We start from the raw sequence: 26014 nt of genomic DNA on the forward strand, positions 1-26014 counted from the left end.
TGGTGATGGACAGGGAGGCCTGGCGTGCTGCAATTCATGGGGCTGCAAAGAGTCGGACACAACTGAGCGACTGAACTGAATAATTTACATGGCAGATATGATGTGTTGCCATCTGCTGGGGATCAAGGGTATCATGTGCTGTCTCAAGCAGCTGCTCTTGAAACCAACCACAAAATAATCCTTTCTGTATTGGATAGTTCTTATCTAAAAAAAAAAAAAGCATTTTCCTGGCAAAGCCCCCTTGCCTGCCCACTTGCATCTCTCACAGGTATCCTGGATTCCTTCTGCACTGAGACATAAAAACACCTGAGTCTCAGGAAGTCCAGACACAAGATACTGACACCCAATCCAGGTAGAAAAAGTTAATGATTAATGATGGTAGGCTGCCCACAAGCATGTAGACCCCAGACCATTTGGACCTGAGGGTTGATGATGTTGATTCCTACTTACCACACCACCAATGCTCCAGATCCAGAAGAACTCAAGCCCATCACTCCATTGATCCTTATCACCTACCCCTGAGCATTAGCCCTATCTATAAGACCTCTCCCTATTTTTTAAGGAGTGGGGCACAGTTCATGAGGTACTAGCCTGCTGTATTCCCTCTTTGCCCGGAAAAGGAATAAAGCCACTCTTTTCTTCTCCTCCATAAGTAAATTTTCCCTTCCCAGGATAACTTTGGGTTCTAACAATGCTTACTGCTTGGGGTTTGGCAGGGAAGGAGTGACAGTTTGGCAAATGAGAAAACTAAAATTCAGAGTTATCTAGACACAGTATTTCCACATTACCCACCCCCCACCACCCCCAGCAATCAGGCTGAAGGATTTTAGGGACTGTCTTAGAATTTCTGGAGGAAGAATGAACAGCAAGTGCAAAGATCCTGAGGCATGAAATGTTTGGCCTCTTTAACCAACAGCAGAAGCTCAGTAGCTAAGATGGTGGAAGTGAATTGGGGAGGATGGAAACCAGCAGGAAATAAAATTAGAGAAGTAACAGTGTCAGATAACAGGGGGTTATCTGGGCAACTATAAGAATATCAGGTTTAACTCTGAGTGTAGTGGGGAACCCCTGAAGGGCTTTGAGCTACAAGAGGAGCATTATCTGATATATATTTTTAAAAGATGTGTGGGGCTTCCCAGGTGGTGTGAATAGTAAAGAACCCACCTGCCAATGCAGGAGACACAACAGACGAGAGTTTGATCCCTGGGTAGGGATCATCCCCTGGAGGAGGGCATGGCAACCCACTCCAGTATTCTTGCCTGGAGAATCCCGTGGAGAGAGGAGCCTGGAGGTCTACAGTCCACGGGTCACAAAGAACTGGACACAACTGAAGCGACTGAGCACACACGTCTTTTGTGTGATTCCTAGGATGCAAAGATAGAATTGGGGAGGACAATTTTAAAACTTAAGGCAGGAACTTCCCTGGTGGTCCCATGGCTAAGACTCCCACTCCCAATGTAGGGAGCCCAAGTTTGATCCCTGGTCAGGGAAACTAGATCCCACATGCTGCAATGAAAATCAAAGATCCTGAATGCTGTAACTAAGAACTGGAGCAGCCAAATAGATAAATTGTTTTTTAAAAAAGAAAGTTAAGTCAATAATCCTGATGACAGATGGAAATGTCTGAACAAGCATGTCAGGGGAGAATAGAAGGAGTGGGACACCATTTGCAAAAAGTATGTGCTTGATTGCATGTACTCCCCCTTCACCAATATCACATCTATACTGACATTTCGCCCGCCTCTTTGGAGCAGTTTCTCAGAGCTATCTGAGGAGCTGTCTCCCAGGCTGTAGTCCTCATTTTGCTCCAAATAAAATTTAACTCACAAGTCTCACTCTGTGCTTTTTTTTTTTTTTTTTTTAAGCCAGCACTCTATCTCCTATCTGAGACCTCAAGCATGCCCCTGGACCCTTTAGGACCTGTGACTAATGAACCTGTTTTTTCAAGTTCCTTGATGATCGTTGATAAAGTGCTTCTTGGAATTGTCAACAAAAAAATTAATTAGTGGTCAATCCAAGAACGAAATATAGAATTTTATTCTAGCCAACCTGAGGGTTATCCGTATAACCTGGGAGACAGTCTTTTGGAAAGCCCTGAGGACTTTTCCATTGGTTAGAAATCAAAGCACAGTTATATACTTTTTTTTCCAGAAAAAAAAAAGTGAACTGCTGAGAGTTTACAAAGTACAGATTGCATATATAGGGCAAGTAATGGGTCACTGTGGTTTTAACAGGGTTGTGAAAGGAATATTTTCTCTCAAGGAGTTGCCTTGCTGGCTGTGTCTTCTAAGGACGTCTGATTTATGTTTAATACAGATGCACGTTGCACACAAAGGGGAGGAGGTAGTGGCCCAAATGGGCAAAGAGAGAATCCTATGTTTACATTTTTTCTCATCCTGCCTTAAAATAAGTTTATTTCATCACAATCATAATAAGAAACCATAAAGGCCAGTCCAGCCACATAGTGTTGGCTCACGTTGGGGGAATGTCCATGGGGGCTCATCCCAATGAGTCTGGGACCAGGTGAGTGTCCCAGGCACCCCTAGGTGAGAGCAACTCTATCAGTATGCTGTTGTTCAGTGGCTAAGTCATGTCAGACTCTCTGCAACCCCATGGACTGCAGCATACCAGGCACCAGGCTCCCCTGTTCACCATCTCCAGGATTTTCTTAAACTCTTGTCCATTGAGTCAGTGATGCTATCCAACCATCTCATCCTTTGTGGCCTCCTTCTCCTCCTGCCTTCAGTCTTTCCCAGCATCAGGGTCTTTTCCAATGAGTCAGCTCTTCGAATCAGATGGCCAAAGTATGGGAGCTTCAGTTTCAGCATCAGTCCTTCCAATGAATATCCAGGGTTGATTTCCTTTAGGGTTGACTGGTATGACCTCTTTGCTGTTCATGGGACTCTCAAGAGTCTTCTCCAGAACCACAATTCAAAAGCATCAGTTCTTCATCACTCAGCCTTCTTTATGGTCCAACTTTCACATCAAAACAGGTATGCCTCTAAGTTAGTCTGAGTTAGGGAAGAGACTCCATTTCTCTGGCTTCCTAGGTCCAAGTAGGGGAAATTTCAGCTGAAGTGACAGTCATGATTCTTTTCTGCACATGAAAGACAAACTTTATCTGACTAGTGGATTTGGAAGAAGGAGCTGAGTTTGAATGGTTCATGCCCTTTCTCTCTGGTTTTGGAGTCAGCTGGACCCCAGAAAGAGGGTGTTGCCCTAAAGGTCCGGGAATGAGTGACGGAATGAAAACAACACGAAATCTGGTGCAATGGATCAGGGGGCCTGCAGCCTCTATTGGACTGAGGTGCAGAGTCCACTCTGAGTCCAGCTTTTATTCCTGATTGCAGACTACAAAACTTGCTTTGCTCTATCTTTCCCAAGACACTACATTGACATAGTCCAGATCTCCTTGTTTTTACCCCAGGCCGTTCCCTTCTGGAATAGTCTGGGGAACAATCAGCAAGTGTGTAGGCAGTGTTCATACCTAATGCCGACCTGGTGTTCCAAGGTCCATGCTTTCATGATCCCAGTCATACTCCCTTGTGGGTCTGGCCTTGGGGTCTGTAACAAGGCTATTATTCTAAGAAAAACATGATGAAAAAAATATTTTTTATCATTGTTGATATATCAACACAGTTTCTCAATATATGCTGTTTTTCCAGGTGCTATTTCTATGAAATTTCTCAAGGCTATGAAAGTACATTATTAGAAATTTCCACTTCAAGAGGGTATTTTGGTCAGGTTGGGACCATGTAGCTGATATCCAGAGGAGCCTTGTGGTTAACTAGCTGTGCCATGCCTGAGTAGATTGGACACATTAAGGGGTGAAATATCAGAAAACCCACCGAGTTGCATAATGAAGCCACGTGTTCCAGTCCTGCCTTTATGGGCCATGAAGCTGATGTTTTCATTGCTAGTTCCTGTGACTGGTCTTGACCTCAGAAGCGAAACAAAGAGATGCCAATGATTGGTTTTTGTCCAAAGTCACAATAATAGAATGCCAACTGAAAATTGTTGCTTGCCCTCTGATTCTATAAGAATGAAGTCACTAACGGGAATTCCCTGGTGGTCTAGTGGTTAGGACTTGGTACTTTTAGTGCGGGAGCCCTGGTTTGTTCCCTGGTTGAGGAAGATCCCACAAGCTGCATTGTATCGCCAAAAAAAAAAAAAGAATAAAGTCAACTGCCACTGCAGTGGAGAAGGCAATGGCACCCCACTCCAGTACTCTTGCCTGGAAAATCCCATGGACGGAGGAGCCTGGTGGGCTGCAGTCCATGGGGTCGCTAGGAGTCAGACACGACTGAGCGACTTCACTTTCACTTTTCACTTTCCTGCATTGGAGAAGGAAATGGCAACCCACTCCAGTGTTCTTGCCTGGAGAATCCCAGGGACGGGGGAGCCTGGTGGGCTGCCGTCTCTGGGGTCGCACAGAGTCGGACACGACTGAAGCGACTTAGCAGCAGCAGCAGCAGCCACTGCAGTGACTTCAACACACCCTGGAAGGAGTTCAGGATAGCGATCAGGAACGAGGCACTCTGTGCACAGAGAAAAACTGGCAGAACAGGTCTTCCAAGGGTTAGATTTTTCAGGAGATTCTCCAAGTCTAATTTCTTGCATCTTCTCATATTTAGAAAAGCACTAAAATTACTAAGAGAGACATTTGCTCCTTGAGACTAACAGAAACCTTCTACCAAAATGTGTGCTTGACTGCACCTATGCCCCTTCACTAAAGTCATAAAGCTACTCACCTCCTATCATATTTGAGAGCAATTCCTCAGAGCTGTCTGAGAGACTGTCTCCTGAGCGATAGTCCTCATCTGGTCCCAAATAAAAATTAAATCACAACCTTTACATTGTGCTTTTCTTTTCTTAGTCAACAAGACAACATTTTAGAAGATGATAAGCCAAACCTCTTCCAATGATTCCCCGTGGGGTCTAGGATTAGAAACAGATTCACTTTCTGTAATGTTAATATTATTTACAAGGGACTTCCCTGGCAGTCCAGTGGTTAAGACTGCAATGGTTAAGACTTCCCTGCAGGGTCCACATGTTCAATCCCTGGTCTGGGAGCTAAGATCCCACATCCTGTGGGGTGGCAAAAAAAAATTATTTACAACATCAGGACAATTTATTTTTAACCAAAAATTATATGTTTTCAAGGCTTGTATGTGTATGTATGTGCTCAGTCTCTCAGGTGTCTACAACTCTTTGCAATCCTATGGACTATAGCCTGCCAGGCTCCTCTGTCCATGGAATTTTCCAGGCAAGAATACTGGAACAGGTTACCATTTCCTATTATAGCGGAGCTTCCGGACCCGGGGATTGAACCCGAGTCTCTTATGTCTCCTGCATTGACAGTTCCCTGTGCCAACTGGGAAACCCTGTCTTCAAGGCTTTTATTTTTTTAAATATTTACTTATGTACTTGGCTGCTCTTGGTCTTAGTTTTGGCATGCAGGATATGTAGTTGCGGCCTGTGAAATCTAGCTCTCTGACCAGGTCTCGAACCCAGGTCCCCTGCATTTGGAAACATGAAGTCTTAGCCACTAGACAATCAGGGAAGTCCCACAAGGCTTATTTTATACTCTTTTAATTGACATATAGTTGATTTACAGTGTTGTGTTAATTCCCACTCAAAAAGTCTATGTTTAAACACAAATAACCATCCATAGGTGAATGGATAACAAATTACTGTCTCTAGTCATATGATGGAATACTACTCAGGAAGAAATGTTTTTTACTTTTTTTTTTCTGTTTGTTTATTTTTTAGGGGGCAATTTGTTTGTTCATGTCTGGGGTTTTGGTGGGGTTTTTTTTTTTGTTTGTTTTTGCCACACTGCACTGCTTCCTGGATCTTATTTCTCCCACCAGGGATCAAAGCTGGGCCCCCTGCGGTGGAAGCGAGGATTCCTAATCACCTGATCACCCGGGAAGTACTTTAAACAAATTTTTGATCCTTGAAACAAAAGGATCCTGATAAATCTCAAAATTTTTATGCTGGGTAAAAGGAACAAGATCTTTTGGGATTACACACACACACACACACACACACACACACAAACACACCATATGATTCTATTTCCACAAAATTCTTGGAAAAGCAAAATAATTTCTAGTGAGAGAAAGGAGATCAGTGGTTGCCTAGAGCCTGTGCTCTGCAACAAGAGAAGCCAGCCCAGTGAGAAGCCCAGGCACCACAACTAGAAAGTACCTTCTGCTGCTGCTGCTGCTAAGTCGCTTCGGTCGTGTCTGACTCTGTGTGACCCCATAGACGGCAGGCCACCAGGCCCCGCTGTCCCTGGGATTCTCCAGGCAAGAACACTGGAGTGGGTTGCCATTTCCTCCTCCAATGCATGAAAGTGAAAAGTGAAAGTGAAGTCGTTCAGTCGTGTCCGACTCTTAGCAACCTCATGGACTGCAGCGTACCAGGCTCCTCCGTCCATGGGATTTTCCAGGCAAGAGTACTGGAGTGGTTTCCCATTGCCTTCTCCTACCTTCTGCTAGCCACAACTAAAGAATGCCTGCATGCAGCAACCAAGACCCAGCACAGCCAAAAATAAACAAATGAATAAATAACATTTTTTAAATAAATAAATAAAAGACAGTTGTTGGAGGATGGAGGGAATGAAAAGTGACCATTGAAATGAGAAGCCATCTTGAGACTGAAAAACAAGGCAAGCAGCTTCATATAGTCAATGGATCGATTTATTAGAGGGTAACTTGCTCATGGGTTTCCCAGGTGGTGCTAGCAGTAAAGAACCTGTCTGCCAGTGCAAGAGACGTAAGAGATGCAGGTTCAATCCCTAGGTCAGGAAGATCCCCTGGAAGAGGGCAGGGCAACCCACTCCAGTATTTATGCCTGGAAAAATCCCATGGACAGAGGAGCCTGGCAGGTTCTGGTTCATAGGGTCTCAAAGAGTCAGACACGACTGAAGCAACTTAACACACTCACAACATGCTTACAGGGTAGGATCAGGTGTATGACAACTGAGAAGCATTCATGGCCTCACTCCTCACCCCTGAGGGACCTTTGGACAATTTATAGTTAACCCAGGGTCTGGGGGAAGGTGCTGGGAAACAGAATGTACATTACTAAGTCAAGATTGATAAATGAGTAGCTAGTCTCATGGGCACTGGGAATACATCAGCAGTGAAAGTTTTCATCACTGTTTGGGGACTATCAGAGCATAGAGGCCAACCAATCCTAATGACTGTTAAACAGTATCTCTTAACTACAAAGCCCCTGATGACAGACAGGTGGTTTGCTGTACAGTGCATTTCTGCATGGGGTCAGCAGGACAGGAGGAACTATAAGGGCCCGAGATGGCATCAGTTATGCTAACAGCCATACTACCAATGTCTCCACATCTGTCACCTTACTATACATGATTCAATAAGCTCCAAGTACATTTTGTTTTATTTTATTTGTATTTTTTAGTGGAGGTGTGAAGTAGAAAAGAGTAGCTTTATTGCTTTGCCAGGCAAAGGGGGCCACAGAAGGCTAATGCCCTTAAAACTCTGTGTCCTGATGTGGAAGGGGTAGTGAGGCATTTTTATAGTAATGCTTCAAAGAGGAAGGCATGATCAGCTCGTGGACATTCTTCTGATTGGTTGGTGGTGAGGTAACTGGGAGTCAACATCATCAACTTTCTGGTTCCAACCATTCTGGGTTCTCTGTCCTTATGTAGAGCATACAGTTACTTTCTCCCATCTGGTGGGGGTTCATTACAGTAAGTCCCCTACAGAGGAACCTTCAAGTTGAGAACTTTTGAAGATTCAAACATACATCTGGTTCTGGCCAAAAATCAGAACCTATGCCATCAATATCAAGCATTAATGAACTGCAGCTTTTCCTCCATCTCCTATTGCTGATGATCCTTCAGCTCTAACCATTTTCTACCTCCTCCCCCTCCTCCAGTCAGTAACTCTTCTTGCCTGTTCACTAGATGCCAGCCCCTGTTTGCCAGCCATTGTACTGTACTCCTGAATTTTCAATAAATTTTCTTAAATTTAAGAGAGTAGGGAAAACTACTAAACCATTCAGGTATAACCTCAATAAAATCCCTTACAATTATATAGTGTAAGTGAGAAATAGATTCAAGATATTAGATCTGAGTGCCTGAAGAACTATGGATGGAGGTTTGTGACATTGTACAGAAGACCGTGATCAAGACCATCCCCAAGAAAAAGAAATGCAAAAAGGCAAAATGGTTGCCTGAGGAGGCCTTACAAATAGCCGAGGAAAGAAGAGAAGCAGAAGGCCAAGGAGAAAAGAAAAGACATACCCATTTGAATGCAGAGGTCCAAAGAATAGCAAGGAGAGCTAAGCCTTCCTCAGTGAACAATGCAAAGAAATAGAGGAAAATAATCGAATGGGAAAGACTAGAGGTCTCTTCAAGAAAATAAGGGATACCAAGGGAACATATCACGCAAAGATGGGCACAATAAAGGACAGAATGGTAGGGACCTAACAGAAGCAGAAGATATTAAGAAGAGGTGGCAAGAATACACAGAAGAACTATGAAAAAAAAAGATCTTCATGACCCAGATAACCATGATGGTGTGACCACTCACCTAGAGCCAGACATCCTGGAAAGTGAAGTCAAGTGGGCCTTAGGAAGCATCACTACAAACAAAGCTAGTGGAGGTGATGGAATTCCAGTTGAGCTATTCCAAATCCTAAAAGATGATGCTTTGAAAGTGCTGCACTCAATATGCCAAGAAATTTGGAAAACTCAGCAGTGGCCACAGAACTGGAAAAGGTCAGTTTTCATTCCAATCCCAAAGAAGGGCAATGCCAAGGAATGTTCAAACTACAGTACAATTGCAGTCATCTCACATGCTAGCAAAGTAATGCTTAAAATTCTCCAAGCGAGGTTTAAATAGTACGTGAACCATGAACTTCCAGATGTTCAAGCTGGATTTAGAAAAGGCAGAGGAACCAGAGATCAAATTGCCGACATCTATTGGATCATATAAAAAGCAAAAGAATTCCAGAAAAACACCTACTTATGCTTTATTTATTACACCAAAGCCTTTGATTGTGTAGATCACAGCAAACTGCAGAAAATTCTTCAAGAGATGGGAATACCAGACCGCCTCACCTGCCTCCTGAGAAATCTGTATGCAGTTCAAGAGGCAACAGTTAGAACCAGACATGAAACAATGGACTGGTTCCAAATTGGGAAAGGAGTGTGTCAAGGCTGTATATTGTCACCCTGCTTATTTAACTTACATGCAGAGTACATTATGCAAAATGCCAGGCTGGATGAAGCACAAGCTGGAATCAAGATTGCAGGGAGAAATATCAATAACCTCAGATATGCAGATGACACCACTCTTATGGCAGAAAGTGAAGAGAAACTGAAGAGCTCTTGATGAAAGTGAAAGAGGAGACTGAAAAAGCTGGTTTAAAACTCAACATTCGTAAAGCTAAGATCATGGCATCTAGTCCCATCACTTCATGGCAAATAGATGGTGAAACAATGAAACAGTGGCAGACTTTATTTGCTTGGGCTCCAAAATCACTGCAGAAGTTGACTGCAGTCATGAAATTAAAAGACGCTTGTTCCTTGAAAGAAAAGCTATACCAACCTAGACAGCATATAAATAGCAGAGACATTACTTTGCCAACAAAGGTCCATCTAGTCAAGGCTATGGTTTTTTCAGTCATCATGTATGGATGTGAGAGTTGGACTGTAAAGAAAACTTAGCTCCAAAGAATTGATGCTTTTGAACTGTGGTGTTGAAGAAGACTCTTGAGAGTTCCTTGGACTGCAAGGAGATCCAACCAGTCCATCCTAAAGGAAATCAGTCCTGAATATTCATTGGAAGAACTGATGCTGCAGCTGAAGCTCTAATACTTTGGCCACCTGATAGGAAGAACTGACTCATTGGAAAAGACCCTGAGGCTGGGAAAGATTGAAGGCAGGAGGAGAAGGGGACAACAGAGAATGAGATGGTTGGATGGCATCACCAACTCAAAGGACAAGAGTTTGAGCAAGTTCCAGGAGATGGTGAAGGACAGTGAAGCCTGGTGTGCTACAGTCCATGGGGTTGCAAAGAGTTGGACATGATTGAGTGACTGAACTGAACTGAACTGGATCTTCAAGGTACTGTACTATAAGATTTAAAACGTTTTCCATATTTTTGTGTTTGTTTTTATGCATTATTTGTGTGAAAATTATTATCAACCTGTTACAGTATAGTACTATACAATGATTGTGTTACTTGAATACGCAGGCTAACAAATTGGACTTATGAACACGCTCTTAGAACCAAACTCATTCATATGTAGGGACTTACAGTATCTAAAAAACAGCTCAAAGATAATGTTATTGCTTGAGGGGAGAACCAGGACTCCTGCCCCAAGGCTTCACCATGGTCCAGGTACATTTTATTTATATATTTTTGGTTGTGCTGGGTCTTTGTTGCTGCACTCGGGCTTTCTCTAGCTGTGATGACTGGGGGCTACTCTTTGTTGCGATGCATGGGCTTCTCATTGTCATGGCTTCTCTTGCTCTGGAGCACAGGCTGTAGGCATGCAGGCCTCAGTAGTTGCAGGACGCAGGCTCAGTAGTGGTGGTGCCCAGGTGTAGTTGTTCCATGGCAAGAGGAATCCTCCCGGACCAGGGATCAAACCTGTGTCCCCTGCATTGGCAGGTGGATTCTTATCCACTGTGCCACCCAGGAAGTCCCAGATACATTTTAAAACAGAGGACAGCCTTAAGCCCCCAGCTCCTTATCTAGGAAAAGGCACTGGTTAAGGATGGAGAGATCCCAAGTGGGGAGGAGCTCTGTCTGATGTCCCACAACTCCACCAACCTTCAGAGCTAAACTCGAGGAAGGCACCACTAAGATAGAATGAGTCCTCCACCAGGTGAGTCTGGGGAAAAAACACCTCTAACTAGTGGTGTGTTGCAGCCAGTTCATGCCAGTGTAGGGGAGCTGAATGCTAAATTTTCATGAATTTCTTGAGCCAAGTTGTTAAACTGTTGGTAGCTTGAAACCAGCCATGGTAGAGAGTTTTACACCACAAAAATCTGCACATGCTACAAGCATTATGAATGAGGACTCCCCCCACCACCATCTGCTAACACCAGCCATTAAACATTTCTGTGTACACCACTGCCTCTAACTCCATATCTGTTGCTCCGTTCCCACTGGAAAGGCAGGAAAGGAGCTGTTCCAGGTTGAATATCAGTAGGAAATGGCAACACACTCCAGTATTCTTGCCTGGGAAATCTCTCGAACAGAGGAGCCTGGCAGGCTCCAGTTCATGTGGTTGCAGAGTCAGACACAACTTAGTGATTAAACAACAACACTCCATCTCCAGGGAGACCAGCAGAGGCCAGGACAGGGCTTCTGTCAATCTCTCCATCACACCCCCTCTCCCAACAGTATATACCAGATCTCCAAACACCCTCTACCAAGGTGACAGAGCCCTTGGTCATTTCCCTTCCTGAGATGCCCCCAGGGCCCATGCCCCAGCCTGGATCAACCTGGTCCCCTAGATGCCTTGGGCAGGAGCTGCTAGATTTGGTCCCCAGTGTGGGACAAGTAGACCCTAACTATGGCCACATCAGGGGAGCAGTCACACCCTGGTCTTCATGTGATCAGATGGGAAGGAATTTCCATTGGCTGCCCCAGTGGGAAAAGAATGAAACATCTGGGTCCTCTCTGATAGGTGAACTTGGAAAAAAGAACCAAGGGTACCCAGCTCAGCCCCCTTTCCTCTCTCCTGGCTCTGCCCACCACAGAGCAGACACACTGAACTGGCAGGCAGGTGGTGAGCCTTCAAAGCCACACATTCCCTCCTACCCAGCTCCGATCAGGAGTAACACTCATGGATAAACAACACAGTCCTAAGGACTTCACTTGGTCCAGTGGTTAGGACTCCATCCTTCCACTGCTGGGGGCACAGGTTTGATCCCTGGTCGGAGAACTATGATCTCACAAGCTGTGAGGTGTGGCCAGAAAAGACAAAACAAAAAACCCAACAAGGTCCTACTGGATAGCACAGGGAACTATATTCAGTGTGTACTAAGCTGCTTCAGTTATATCCGATTCTGTGACCCTATGGACTGTCACCCACCAGCGTCCTCTGTCCATGGGATTCTCCAGGCAAGAATACTGGAGTGAGTTGCCATGCCCTCCTCCACAGGATCTTCCCGACCCAGGGATCAAACCCGTGTCTCTTATGTCTCCTTCATTGGCAGGTAGATTCTTTACCACTGAGCTGCCTGGGAAGTCCACTATATTCAATATTCTGGGATAAACCATCATGGAAAAACATATAAAAAAGAATATATAGGGATTCCCCTGGTGGTCCAGTGGTTAAGACACCCTGCTTCTGAGTTAAAGCTTAGGGCCCTTTAAAGAGGAATCCAATAGTCTTGCTCATGCTTTCCTTAAGCCTTGTGCAACAATGTATCTTGCCTGAGAACTGGCCTTTCTTTAGGTCTGGAACTAATGGCTGCACAGTGTCTTACTCATGGATATGCTTTTCTTAGAGGCTATGAATAATTATAATTGTAACAAATCTTGCCTGGGAAACTGTTTCTCAAGACTTGTAGCCCTGATGACACAGCAACAGTATATCTCCGCCAGAGACATTGACCAGGATCATTCCCCCTGGCTAATCTTGTGCCAAAGTTATCACATGATGTATGCCTTGGGAAAGGGTGGTGGAACTTTTACAAACCTTGAGGTATTATTTTTATTTAACTAGCTAGCAGAAGAGTATATAATGCCCTGCCGAAACTAGCAAGCCAGGTATTCTTCTGCCCCCTTCTGATGTCTATGTCAGAAGCTTTCTCTGTCACTTTCACTTCAAATAAAAATCTACACAAAGCTCTGAGTAACTGAGACTGTCTTTGGTCTGGAGTTAAATCTTCTCCTTTGGGGACCACAAACCTGGCAACACTATTCACTGTAAGCTTCTTTCACTTCCACTGCAGGGGGCACAGGTTTGATCCCTGGTTGGGAAACTAAGATCACACACGCTGTGTTGCAAAAAAAAAAAAAAAAAAGGATATGCATACATATATGTATAAGTGAGTCATGAGTCACTTTGCTGTGTGGCAGAATGAACACAACATCGTAAATCAACTCTACTTCAAAAACACACACACACCTCATTTCAAGGGTAGGCACTTAGGATCGCTGTCTGCCACCTGCATCTTTCAAGTGGTTCAGACTCAAAAACAGGAAAACGAGTTTCTCCTTACGGAACCCCTGAAACCAAAGCCACCTGTGAGGCCCTTCCAACGTCTCCATCCTGTCTGATTTCACTATTGTTCACCCCTTGTTCCCTTGGCCCCTGGGACCTTCTTCCCATCCTCAGAAAATGCCAAGTTCATTATTTCCATCTTAGGTCTTTGCTTTTTCTGTCTTTCCTAGTGCTCCCCAGGGCTGGTTCCTCATTGCCTCCCAGGTCTCCCCTCCGAGAAGCCCACCTGCCCAGCCAACCAAACACACGTGCGTCCATCACATGGCCCTAGTTTATTGGCTCAGAGTCTCTAAAACTATTCCATGCGTATGTTCACCTGTTGATCACCCTGCCTTCTTCCTTGTGTGTGTTTCATTCATTGCTGTGGTCCCAGTGCCTAGAACAGTCCCTGTAAAATAGCTTGAGACACATTTGTTGAATAAATAAACCAAACGCTTTAAAAAAAAAAAAAAAAAAAGATTGTCTTTAATAGCAAAATTACACTATGGAAAGTTGGGAAAGTTCAGAATACAAAATACAGAAAGGACAGCTTCAGATCTTTATTAACATTTTGATCATCAAAGCATGAATTGTATCTGCCCTCCTTTCCACATCTCCCGTGTGCATGTAGGTCTGTCAGTGTTATCAGTGGTGTGTCTGCGTTTCAATGACATGTTAGTGTGCAGGTGTGCGTGCATAGATAGCCTTTCTAGGCTTCCTAAGGGGTCTCGGCCCCTCAGGTCTCCCTAAGTCCTAATCTGCCCTTCCGCATCGTCCTGTTCCTGAGAACAGCTCTTCATGGAGGACCACTGGTGGGCCCCGGGGTGGTAAACATTAAGGCTCTGTAACGTAACCATGAGGTAGCTGCGGTCTTCTTCATCTCCAGATGTGAGGATAGGGCCTCCGAGGGGCTGGCTCATGTCACAGAGGCCATACAGCTGGTAAACTACGGTTCCAAGGACCTGAAGACCCCAAGGTCTGGGTTCTCTCTACCTGTGGCCTTCAGGCCTCTCCAACCTGATTACCTGCCTACTGGCAAGGTGCTGCTCAGAGGGTCCAGATCTCATTAATGAAAGCTAAGAGGGGGATCCCTGGGTCAGGGGTGGGGGTGCAGTCACATCCACCAGTCCATGGACTCTTTGGGCAAGGCCCTGACAATGACCATACAGTGCGGTAGACCCTTAGACAGGATCCTCTCTGCTTCCTGACCCTCCCAGCCCAGCCCCTGCAGCTCAAGGACCCTGAGTTTGGGCATGGTGAGGCAGGAGGCGAGGATCTCCTGTGGGGAAGGCATTTCCGGGGTGACAAGTGGCCCCAGCAGGCACAGACTCTCCAGGGCTGGCATGCCCTCCAGGACAGACAGGCCAGGGGCTGAGAGGCCCCGAACGGTCAGCCGGATCTTCCGCACATCTCGGAGGTGGCGGCTGATGGCCAGGAGGGTGCTGTCGGCCGAGAGGGTACAGCCCAGCACCTCCAGCCTCTGCAGGTAGTTCAGCTCCTGCAGGCCCATATCCAGCCCGGTCTCAGTCACCCGGTAGGTGCCACCCAGCACCAGTGAGCGCAGGGCGCGGAAACGTGTGAGGCCCTGCAGGTGCTCATCGCGGAAGGCAGGAACGCGGTCCAGCACAATGCATTCGAGCAGGGGCAGCACCGTGGGGTCCTGCTCTTTATGGAGCCAGGCCATGGAGATCTCACAGCTGTGCAGCTCCAGGGTCCTCAGGGTGCAGGGCAGGCTGGTGATGGGCACCATGCTCAGGTTGGCCACATGCAGGCAGAGGCGCTTGAGGTTGGGGCACTTCTGACCCAGGGCCCTCATCAGGGCAGGGGACAGCTGGGGAGCCTGGGAGCCTGAGAACAGGTAGCCGCCCATCCGTAGGGAATGGAGCCTGGATGCCATGTACCGGCGGAGGAGGTGCCACATGACTTTGGGCCGCATCTGTAAGAGCCAGAGGTGGGAGGGTGTCTGGACCAGAGATACGGGGCATCTTCCAGGGACCCCACCCGCCTGGAGACAGACAAGCCCCAGCTAGGGTTCTGAGGCTTCCTGGGAATTCTGTCCTTCCCTCACCAGCCTTACTCAACCAGATACCTTTCTAGGAGTAACAGGATGGTTTAACCCCATCATTTTGACCTCTAAGTTTGAACAAAAGCAATGGTGGATAAGAGACCATCATAACATATCTGTCTCTACCAGGACAGTGGGTCTCATTACCTTCTGGAATAAGTAAGAAAGTGAAACAACAACAACAAAAAGCCTGTTTCTAAACCTTTCAATTCCTTGCACAATGAAAATCACTGTAATCTGTGTATATACCCTAGGAAAATTTTACTGCTAATTTATGAAATAATACTATTGATTCCAGGTTTAATAAAACTTTATACCTTTTAAGATTTTTTAAAAAGTGAATCCACCCAGCAATATTTTTATCTCTTTCTTTTTCTTTTTTTGGCCATCCCATGTGGTATGTGGGATCTTAGTTCACCAACCAGGGATCAAACCCTTGCCTCCTGCAGTGGAAGCCTGGAGTCTTAACCACTGAACCACCAAGGAAGTGCCTATCCCATTCTTAATGACCACCTCTTCATAGGAATGAACACCACAAAATAAAAACTGAAAAAGGTTAAAACTGCCCAGGGTAAATTAGATCTAGATTTAAACAAACAAACAAACAAAAAATCATAGCTTAGTAATAGTGAAAGCTGCAAAATTTAACCCTGGGAAGTTAGACTTGTAGAAAACAAACTATAAATAACTAGTATTTCATGTATTTTATTATAGGTACAGTTTACCCTTAAAAAAAAAAAAAAGCAGAAAAAAGAAACTGTATACCATAGAATTTGTTGACTTTTTTTGGTAAATATGACTTTTTTATTAGCAAAATCCATGACCAGGCAAGACGATATTCTGCTGTCTCTCAGCTATTGCTTTTCTGTTGGGTTCTTGGTATCCCTAATCCTTTTATTCCTAAATTCATGTTTTTCACACTTTCATTGAAATATAGTTGATTTACAGTGTGTTACAATGTATTAGTTTTGGTGCAGAGCAAAGTGATTCAGTGATTGCTATTTTGGTGTACAGCTATATATATATATATATATATATATATATATATATATGTAAAAGAGTTAATCACTCAGTCATGTCTGACTCTTTGTGACTCCATGGATGGTCACCCACAGGCTCCTCTGTCCATGGAGTTCTCTAGGCAAGAATACTAAAGCGGGTAGTCGTTCCCTTCTCCAGGAGACCTTTCTGACCCAGGGATCAAACCCAGGTCTTCTGAATTTCAGGCAGATTCTTTACCACCTGAGCCACCAGAGAAGCCCATATGTGTATATATATGGATGAATATATATATATATGGCTGGATCTATATATATATTTTATATTCTATTCCATTTTAGGTTATTACAAGATATTGAGTATTGCTCCAACTGTGCTATACAGTAGGTCTTTGTTGGTTACCTATTTTATATATAGTAGTATGTATATTTTAATCTCAAACTCCTAATTTATCCCTCCCCCCCTGTTAACTACTCTTGATAGAGGAATCAAATCTTCCTGATCAAATTCAGACCTGTAAATTTGGGCTGAGGAAAGGGATTCACTAGAAACACCGGCCACTAAAAGGTAACTCACAAGAGTGGAAGCCACTGTTGGCAAAAATATCAAATGGCCACAAAGCCAGAAGTTGAATCATTTTTACTTGTAAAAAGACAAATGAGAAAATCCTTTAAGTTTCATGATATCAAACACTAGCCAGGATGTGGAGAAGCAGTTCTTGGGTCCTGCTGGTGGGACTTGGTCTGGCTACTTTGAAATGCAATCTGATTTTCACTGAAATTTAAAATATGGACACCCACTGGCACCTGTTTTGTTTTTTAAAATACAGGAACATCTACTGCCTTTCTGGGAAAGAACAAGGTGACTTGGGTGACAGAAGCAGGGAGGGACCTTACTTTCCAATGTTTATAATTTTGTGTATTTTCAATCCTGTGCATTTATCTCTGCGCCTCCCCCCCCACTTATGTTTTTTTAAACGAATTCTTTAGTTGGTTTAAATGAACACACTGCCTAACCTAGTAATACCTGTTTTGTGGAATTTACCTTACAGAAACGTTGGTTTCTGACATCGTGGTTTTAACAGCAAAAATGTCCAGTGATAACAGCCATGTAGATAGCAACTAAGAACAAAGAGGATTCAGAGATTCAAACTGTGGGTAACTCCTCAAGACATGCAGGAAGGAGTGGCAAAATGATACCTTCAAGGTTAAAGAAAAAAGAAACAATACTATGTACTTCTGTTGTTTAGCTGCTAAGTCATGTCTGACTCTTTTGTGACCCCATGGACTGTAGCCCAACAGGCTCCTCAGTCCAAGGGATTCTCCAGGCAAGAATGCTGGAGTGGGTTGCCATTTCCTTCTCCAGGGGATCTTCCTGACCCAGTGATTGAACTGGCGTCTCTTATGTCTCCTGCAATGGCAGGCAGATTCTTTACCACTAGCCCCACCTGGGAAGACTATTATATATATATTATAATTTATATGGGTACAATTATTTCAACCATAATGGTTAACTTGTATAGAGTAACTATTGTTTGCCAGATACAGCGCTAAGCATTGAACTAGAACGCTCACAAAGTACCTGGTTGCAAAGCAGGTCTCCGTCCCCACCCCCACCCCCCCACCTGTAAAAATGCATTGGCCGAATCTTGCTGCAAGAGTACAACTATGATTCAACACAGCCTGACCCCAAAGGCCAATCCTGCTCTTGTAACCACTGCCCTTTCCTTCCCTATAAAGTCCCAAGGGTCCAAAAGCATAGAAAATGCTACAGAAGGAAATTCCACACATAATAGTGGTTATTCTGGGGAAGGGTAGAGATACCAGGGGATGACTGTCAAAGGCTCTTGCTTCATTTGTGACAATATTTCAATTTTTTTTGGTTTTGTTTTAATTTAGATATAATTAACATATAACACTTCTTAGTTTCAGGCATACAACATAATGATTCAATACTTATATGTATTATGACATGATCATTACAATAAGTCTAGTTAATATCCATCACCATACATAGTTATACTACTTCCACATTTTTGTAAGAATTATTCATGATGTGTGATTTTAAAAAGTTAAACCTCAAAAAGAGAAATGTAGAACAAACGTCCTAGTTAATCTCTATTATGGGTACTAAAGTGTTTTAGAAGTGGACTCATCTGCAACTGATTTTGAAGCATACTTAAAAAATAAAACGGGAAAACAAAATAAATAAACATTTGAAAAATAAAATAAAAGCTTGATGGAAAGAGGGATGGATGGATGAAGAGATGATAAAACAAATGTATTAAGTATTAGTGGTGGGCAACTCTGTGTTCTCTGTACTGTTCTTTTAACTATTATATATGTTTGAAAGTTTTCGTAATAAAATAGTCTGGTGGCTTGGAGGTAAAGAATCCGCCTGTCAATGCAATGGGTCGGGAAGATCCCCCAGAGGAGGAAATGGCAACCCACTCCAGTATTCTCGCCTGGGAAATCCCATGGACAGAGAAGCCTGGTGGGTTGCAAAAAGTTGGACACGACTGAGTGACCAACACCAACCTAACACTAACAGGTGATTTATATGCACAATAAAGTTTGAGACACGGTCTTATAAAGCTGTTTGTGATAGTAGAAAGTTGGAAATAATCTAACCATCTGTCAACAGGAAAATAGAGAAACAAACTGTGGTATATTCATTTAACAGCAATTAAAAGGAATGAATTAGATTTACAAGTACTAATTAGAGTAAATCTCAAAAGTGATGTGTGAATAAAGTTGCTAATGGGTGGATATATTAATATAAGTAAAATAGCATTTAATTATCTAAAGAGTAGTTTTATCTCCATTTTAGAAACACATTAACAATACTGTATATTGCTTATAAGCACATACATAGGCAGTAAATAAAAACATGAAGGGATACAAATCCACTTTATAGTCACGGTTATCTCTGAGGAGGGTTTCAAAAGTGCAAGAAACATATGTGCAAATGTTGTATGCATATGTTCGTATAGAAACATTTGTATGTGTATTTCACAAGATCTGAAGTGAATAAAGCCAAAGGTTTAAAAAGATTAAATCTAGGTGTGAGTACATAGTTTCAGATATTATATCCTCTATACATTTCTATATCTATTTGAAATAGTTCATAATAAAAAGAAAAATGCAAAGGGCCAACTCATTGGAAAAGACCCGATGCTGGGAAAGATTGAAGGCAAAAGGAGAAGGGGGCAGCAGAGGATGAGATGGTTAGAGAGGATCACTAACTCAATGGACATGAATTTGAGCGGACTCCGGAAAAACAGTGAAGGACAGGGGAGCTTGGTGTGCTGTAGTTCATAGGGTTGCAAAGAGTCGGGCAACTTAGCGACTGAACAACAACAAAGAAAAATAAATAAAGCACAAGTGAGAGAAAGTTGAAATGATTTGGTTGACTACTCAGGAGATTAATTCTAGAACTAAGTCGACTATAGAAAATTTCTCCATGAAAACTCATCAATAAGCTCTTTTCCTGCAAGACCTTGGTTATACCCATTCTGGAGATGGGGAAACTGAGGCCTGGAGGTCACTGCAGAGCAAGTAAGGGACACGGGCGGGACGCACCCGGGAGAGCCTCGCTCGAAACACAGGGTTGGAGGCGTGGTCTTCGAAGTCTGACCAACCCGACCTCGGCCCAGGCCTGCCCGGCCAGACCCGCATACCGTGTAGAGCGTCAGGTCGACGTGTCGCCACAGCCACCGGTCGTCCACCAGCTTCTTCCAGTGGTGACAGACCCTGGAGGAGGGGACCCGCCGTTAGAACGACCCCGGCCCCGCGAGGATCAGATGTGCATCTCCTGATGCGCCCCCCGCCTGGCCCTTCCCTCCCGCAGGGGGCGGCCGCACCTGGAGATTCGGATCCGATCCCGGACCGGGAGATAAGAGAAGATCTCCAGCAGGACCGAGTCGGGCAAGTCGGCAAAAGTCGCCATGATCCCGTTGACACGCACTTCCGCTTCCGTCTAAAGGAACCCGGGGACTCGCCCTGTGCGGGCCCTAAGAAGCGGGGGAAAGAGAGGGTGCGGACAGGGAGGTGGTCGCAGTTTCCGGTAGCTGGCGGAGTTTCGGCTTTCCTCTTGAGGGGATGTGGCTGGACCTGGCAGCCAGACCAGCAAGGTATCAGAACTCCGCACAGAGGATGGGACTAGGGACTGGGACCTAGCCCGGAAGGCGTGGCTAAGGCGATAACGAAGTCCAGGGCGGGGTTAAGGTGGGAACAAGACTCGGGGGCGGGGCCGGAGAGGCGGGCCAAACACAAAAGGCGTGGCTCGGGCGATATTGAGGCCTGAGGCGGGGTTAAGGGCGGGAACGAGACTGGGGCCGTGGCTGGAGATTAGGACGGAGCTCCTAATGCGTGACTGGGCGATTAAGTGAAGTGAAGTGAAGCTGCTCAGTAGTGTCCGACTCCTTGCGACCCCATGGACTGTAGCCTACCAGGCTTCTCAGTCCATGGGATTTTCCAGGCAATAGTAATGGAGTGGATTGCCATTTCCTTGTCCAGGGGATCTTCCCGACCCAGGGATCGAACCCGGGTCTCCCACATTGTAGACAGACGCTTAATCGTCTGAGCCACCAGGGAAGTCGTGTCCGACTTTTTGCGACCCCATGGACAGTAGCCTACCAGGCTTCTCAGTCCATGGGATTTTCCAGGTAAGAGTACTGGAGTGGGCTGCTGATGCCGAGCCCTAAAGGGCGGAATTGAGGGCGGGACCAAAAGCGGAGCTCTAGGCAGAGAGGGAAGTCCCTATTTTTTTACTTAATAATGCTTTTTTGTGCATGAGAATAAATTTGTAGAAGTGAAATAGCTTGTTAAAAGACACGGAATTTTTTACTTTTACTGATGGCGCCAAATTGTTCTCCACAGAGCCTGAATTGACACTTCCTCCACATATATAACACTCATTTTTAAAGTTGCCAAGTCATAAGGGCAGTGAAATTTATTGAAACACTCCTGTATTGATGAGCATTCAGGTTGCTTCCAGGTAAGCTAAACAATACTGGAGCTAAACATTCTCTTATATACATATATTAGTTCAGTTCAGTTCAGTCACTCAGTCGTGTCTGATTCTTTGGGAACCCATGGACTGCAGCACACCAGGCTTTCCTGTTCATCACCAGCTCCCGGAGTTCGCTCAAACTCATGTCCATCGAGTTGGTGATGCCATCTAACCATCTCATCCTCTGTCGTCCCCTTCTCCTCCTGCCTTCAATCTTTCCTAGCATCAGGGTCTTTTCCAATGAGTCAGTTCTTTGCATCAGGTGGCCAAAGTATATATACATATATGTGTAACATATACTAAGATCCCACAAGCTGTACAGCATGGCAAGACAACAAAATCCCCAACAAACAAACAAAAAACCATGTATTGCCATTATAGGCTCTTGTAAGTGTGATTTGGCAAAAGCTATTCAAAATTACATTCTCATTGAATTTTGTCATACTATTTGAGGAAAGAACTACATAATTGGAGAATAAGACCTGCACTGTAATAACTGTTTAGCTGATGACTTTCCTAAATTAATTCATTTAAAAAACATTCAGTTCAGTTCAGTCGCTCAGTCGTGTCCGACTCTTTTCAACCCCATGAATCGCAGCACGCCAGGCCTCACTGTCTATAACCAACTCCTGGAGTTCACCCAAACTCATGTGCATCGAGTCAGTGATGCCATCCAGCCATCTCATCCTCTGTTGTCCCCTTCTCCTCCTGCCCCCAATCCCTCCCAGCATCAGGGTCTTTTCCAATGAGACAACTCTTCACATGAGGCATGTCCTTTGACACATCAACCCAATTCCTGGTTTGATTTATCATATAGAAATAGATTGTATTTATAATAGAAACATAGAAAGTATATATTACATATATGTGTGTGTGTGTGTGTGTGTGTGTGTGTATATATATATATATAATAGCTTTTACTAAATCACACTCCCAAGAGCCTATAGTGGTAATACATGGTTTTTGTTTGTTTGTTGGGGGCTTTGTTGTTTTGCCATGCTGTGCAGCTTATGGGATCTTAGTTCCCTAAGCAGGGACTGAAGCCAGACCACTGCAGCAAAAATGCTGAGTCCTAACCACTGGACCACCATGGAATCCCCTGGCAAGATATGTTTTTAATACACGCACACACAGAAGAAATCGTGTATGAAATGCCAAACTGGGACTTCCCTGGTCATCCAATGGTTGACATGGTGGTCCACTGGACTCTGGTAGTCCAGGGGTTTCTGGTTTCCTCATCTTAATAGGTGACTACCACAGTGTTTTACTTTTTATGTATTTATTTATGGATAAGTGAAAGCAATATAGGTTTTTTAAGCTTTATTCAGATATAGTTGATAGATAGTTGCAGAAATTTAACACATACATCTAAAAGAGTTTGCTTTTTTAAATTTTCTTTTGGCCAGCTCTACAGTGCATGTGGGATCTTAATTCCCCCACCAGGGATCATGCAAATATCATGTTGCTTGTGAGGGCCTCAAGCCCAGATTTTTCTGATACCAGAGTGTGGGCCTCTATCTCAGTGCTCTCTGGCTATGATTCTCTCTAGAAAGCCCATGGCATCATGAAGGGGCAATGCCTCTGTCAGTTACACAGGTTTCCTAGGAACCATCTCCTCCCCATCAAGCGAACAGGAGTGGAAGGATGGGCACCCCCACATAGAATTTCCTCTGGGTCAGAAATTTAGGTAATAAGGGGCAGAGGAGCCCTGCTCAGCTTGCACCTTGAGTTGTGACTCAGAACTCTCCTTCCTGGGAAGCACCTAGCTCCTCCCAGTAGCAGATGACAGCAGATCCTTTTGAGGCCCAGATGGGAGAGTGGGGCTGTCCTGGCCCCCAGTGGGCAGGTACTGAGTCTCTTCATGAGAAGTTCTGAATGACATTTATCAGGAAATAGAGAGAAGTCTCTAATGTGAGTCTGGAGAAGGAAATGGCAACCCAATCCAGTACTCTTGCCTGGAAAATCCCATGGACGGAGAAGCCTGGTAGGCTGCAGTCCATGGGGTCGCTAAGAGTTGAACACGACTGAGTGACTTCACTTTCACTTTTCACTTTCCTGCATTGGAGAAGAAAATGGCAACCCACTCCAGTGTTCTTGCCTGGAGAATCCCAGGGACAGGGGAGCCTGGTGGGCTGCCATTTATGGGGTCGCACAGAGTCGGACACAACTGAAGTGACTTAGCAGCAGCAGCAGCTCTAATGTGAATTGTCCGGTCTCCTGAGGCCTTTCCATCTCCCACCCAGCTCTGGAGGAGGGAGTCCTTGCAGCAGTTGCAGCCTAGTCCTGGGACTTCCCATGGCCCATTCCCTCCACTTCCTCAGGATGCCTTAGCCCAGCTGGGACTGGCAGGCCCCCAGTATATCCCCAAGCTCCCAACAATCCCAGGCTTTATTTCCCTCCCCTTTCAGCAGTACTCTTCACCCCTTTTCAATCTCCCCCAGCTCATAAGCTCAGCAACACAATCCTGTGTTTAAATTTTTTTTTTAATTTGTGGGGTTACTTTTGAGGAAAGGTTTTTTTTTTTTTTTTTTTTTTTCTGTGTTGCATGGCTTTCAGGATCTTAGTTCTGCAGTGAAGGACAGAACCCAGGCCCTAGGCAGTGAGAGAGTAGAGTCCTAACCACTGGACCACCAGGGAACTGCCTAGCTACCTTTGAATGAAACATAAAAAATGAGTGAGAACTTTTTTTTTTTTTTAAATAACACTTACTTCCCTGGTGGTCCAATAGTTAAGACTTCATTCTTCCACTGCATCAGGCATGGGTTCAGCCCCTGGTCAGGATGCTAAGATCGGATACGCTATTTGGTATGGCGAAAAAAACCAAAATTTCTTCTGGGACTTCCCTGGACATCTAATGGTTAAGAATCTGCCTTGCAATGCAGGGGATGCGGGTTCAATCCCTGGTCGGGGAACAAAGATCCCACATACAGCAACTAGGACCCAATGCAGCCAAATCAACCAATAAATTTTTTTAATTTATTTTCCCCCTTATTACAAGAGTAACATATGTCCATTGTAGATAACTGGGAAAACACCAAAAGCACCAAAAAGAGGAATATGGACTCAGCAATTCTGCTGTCTAGTGGTCAACACCCTCAATCCCGGGTGTGACCTAGTGTTTCTATGTGAATGCAAAAATGTGCTCTTTCTAAACTTCCCCAGGCACATCAGTCCCTTCAAGCTTACCCCTTACATTCCATCTCCCTTCTTGCCCCATCTATTCCTCTGGATGAGGAAAAGGAGAATCAGAGAGGGAAATGTTGGAATCATGTGTGTGCAAGTGTGCGTGCTAAGTCGCTTCGGTCGTGTCTGACTCTTTGCAACTCCATGGACTGTAGCCCACCAGGCTCCTCTGTCCGTGGGATTCTCCAAGCAAGAATACTGGAGTGGGTTGCTATTTCCTTCTCCAGGGGATCTTCCCGACCCAGGCAGGTGGGTTCTTTACCACTAGCGCCATCTGGGAAGCCCGTTGAGACCATGCAGCTTAATATTAAGAAATGAGACTGAGGTTTTGATTCATCATCTGGATCTGTGTCTCCAATCTGAATAAACTTTCCATTAAGATTCCCTGCCTTCTGAAGCCCACTCAGTGGGATTCTGCAGAGGTTGGAGAAATAACAGATTTCTGCCCTGAGGCAGAAAAAATAAAAAATCCTGAGGCAGGAAGGCCCCTGAGTCTAGTGTTTGAGGTGGCCCTTCTTGAGCCAGTTCCTTAAGTCAGGGCAGCCCCGACAGGGTCGCAGAGCATCCATCCTTTCCCCAGGAAGATAGCTCATGTCTTCTGCCCGAGAATCTCGCATTGTATTTTGAGAAGGTGGATTGGGTGAATCAGAGGTTGCCGGCCCCTTTTCAGAGTGAATCCTTTTAGGCTCGTCAAACTAGAATTCTGTCTGCTGAGAAGAAACAGTTCAATAGTGAGTTTACAAGCAGGTTGGATTTGGGAAGGGGTGTTCCCTGTTCCACCAGCCCTGGGGAACCATATCAGTCCAGGGGCTGCTCTGGGGCTGAAAAGCAAGGTTGGGATCTGGTACACAGTGCCCTCTGTAGGGCAGGAGCGACGTTCCTTGAAGTCAAAGACCTGGGAGCTCTTGCACGCGTGCTGGTTTCCAGCTTCCTCATCAGTGCTGCATTCTGGTAAGTGCTGAACTCCATTCTGGAGTGCTGGTAAGTGCTGGTACCCAGGCCAGAATCAGAAGAGTCCTTTACTTACTGATTGTAGTCAGAAACCCAGATGTCCCTGGGGACAGGCGAGACAGCCAGAGGGGAGGGATGAGCAAAACGCTTCCGGGGTCCAGCCCTGAATGAAGGCAGGGGGGCGGAGAGTACAACTGCAGGACTTGATCCAGGCTCCCCGTAGCCCTGAAGCTTCTGTTAGAGGCTTCGTTGGGCTCAGGAACAGGAGGTCAACCCTGTTCCCTCGGGATGTGCCTGGGCGTCCCCACCAGATGCCACACTAGACGGTGTCTCGGCACAACGAAGGGCCTTCGACCAAGGGCCTCCAAAAGGCTGGGCGCCGGTCCAAGACCGCTGACACTCCACTCCTCTCCCCAGCCGGGACCCTCACTCGGCCCAACGCTCCGTCCACAGGTGTCCCCCTGCCCAGGCTTGGAAGCCCAAAACCGCTCCTGGGAACTGCAAGCCCACAGCCTACCCTGGGATGAGCACTCCGTGGCGTGTTGACAGGCACTGGGGGAGGGGTGGAGCTTCCGGTTTCGCACTTCCGCT

The 26014-nt window shown here is 45.2% G+C and overlaps 1 protein-coding gene across 2 annotated transcripts; it reads right to left on the reverse strand.

Annotated features, from left to right (window-relative positions):
- Positions 1-13757: 13757 nt before the first annotated feature.
- On the reverse strand, positions 13758-20496 carry FBXL12 (F-box and leucine rich repeat protein 12). 2 transcript variants are annotated; one of them, XM_055544124.1, is made up of 4 exons: positions 20139-20183; positions 19956-20028; positions 17321-17397; positions 13758-15148 (listed from the first exon to the last, which is right to left on the reverse strand). In XM_055544124.1, exon 4 carries the CDS (start codon positions 15146-15148, stop codon positions 14327-14329), a length of 822 nt encoding a protein of 273 aa, XP_055400099.1. In that variant the 5' UTR covers positions 17321-17397; positions 19956-20028; positions 20139-20183; the 3' UTR covers positions 13758-14326. The 2 variants fall into 2 exon arrangements, with proteins under 2 accessions (XP_055400099.1, XP_055400090.1); XM_055544115.1 differs by lacking the exon at positions 17321-17397 and having other exon boundaries at positions 20139-20496.
- Between the last annotated feature and the right edge of the window lie 5518 nt (positions 20497-26014).

This window comes from Bubalus kerabau, chromosome 1, assembly GCF_029407905.1.
Source record: "Bubalus kerabau isolate K-KA32 ecotype Philippines breed swamp buffalo chromosome 1, PCC_UOA_SB_1v2, whole genome shotgun sequence".
In the NCBI taxonomy this organism is placed as follows: Eukaryota; Metazoa; Chordata; class Mammalia; order Artiodactyla; family Bovidae; genus Bubalus; species Bubalus kerabau.

What these genes read in the sequence shown, in the direction of transcription:
- FBXL12 (XM_055544115.1), bottom strand. Translation starts at nt 20,224, where the DNA reads ATGGCGACTTTTGCCGACTTGCCCGACTCGGTCCTGCTGGAGATCTTC. An exon ending in GATCGGATCCGAATCTCCAG is followed by an intron (nt 20,029 to 20,138) that starts GTGCGGCCGCCC and finishes CCCCTCCTCCAG; the next exon opens with GGTCTGTCACCACTGGAAGA. An exon ending in TCGACCTGACGCTCTACACG is followed by an intron (nt 15,149 to 19,955) that starts GTATGCGGGTCT and finishes TGGCTCTTACAG; the next exon opens with ATGCGGCCCAAAGTCATGTG.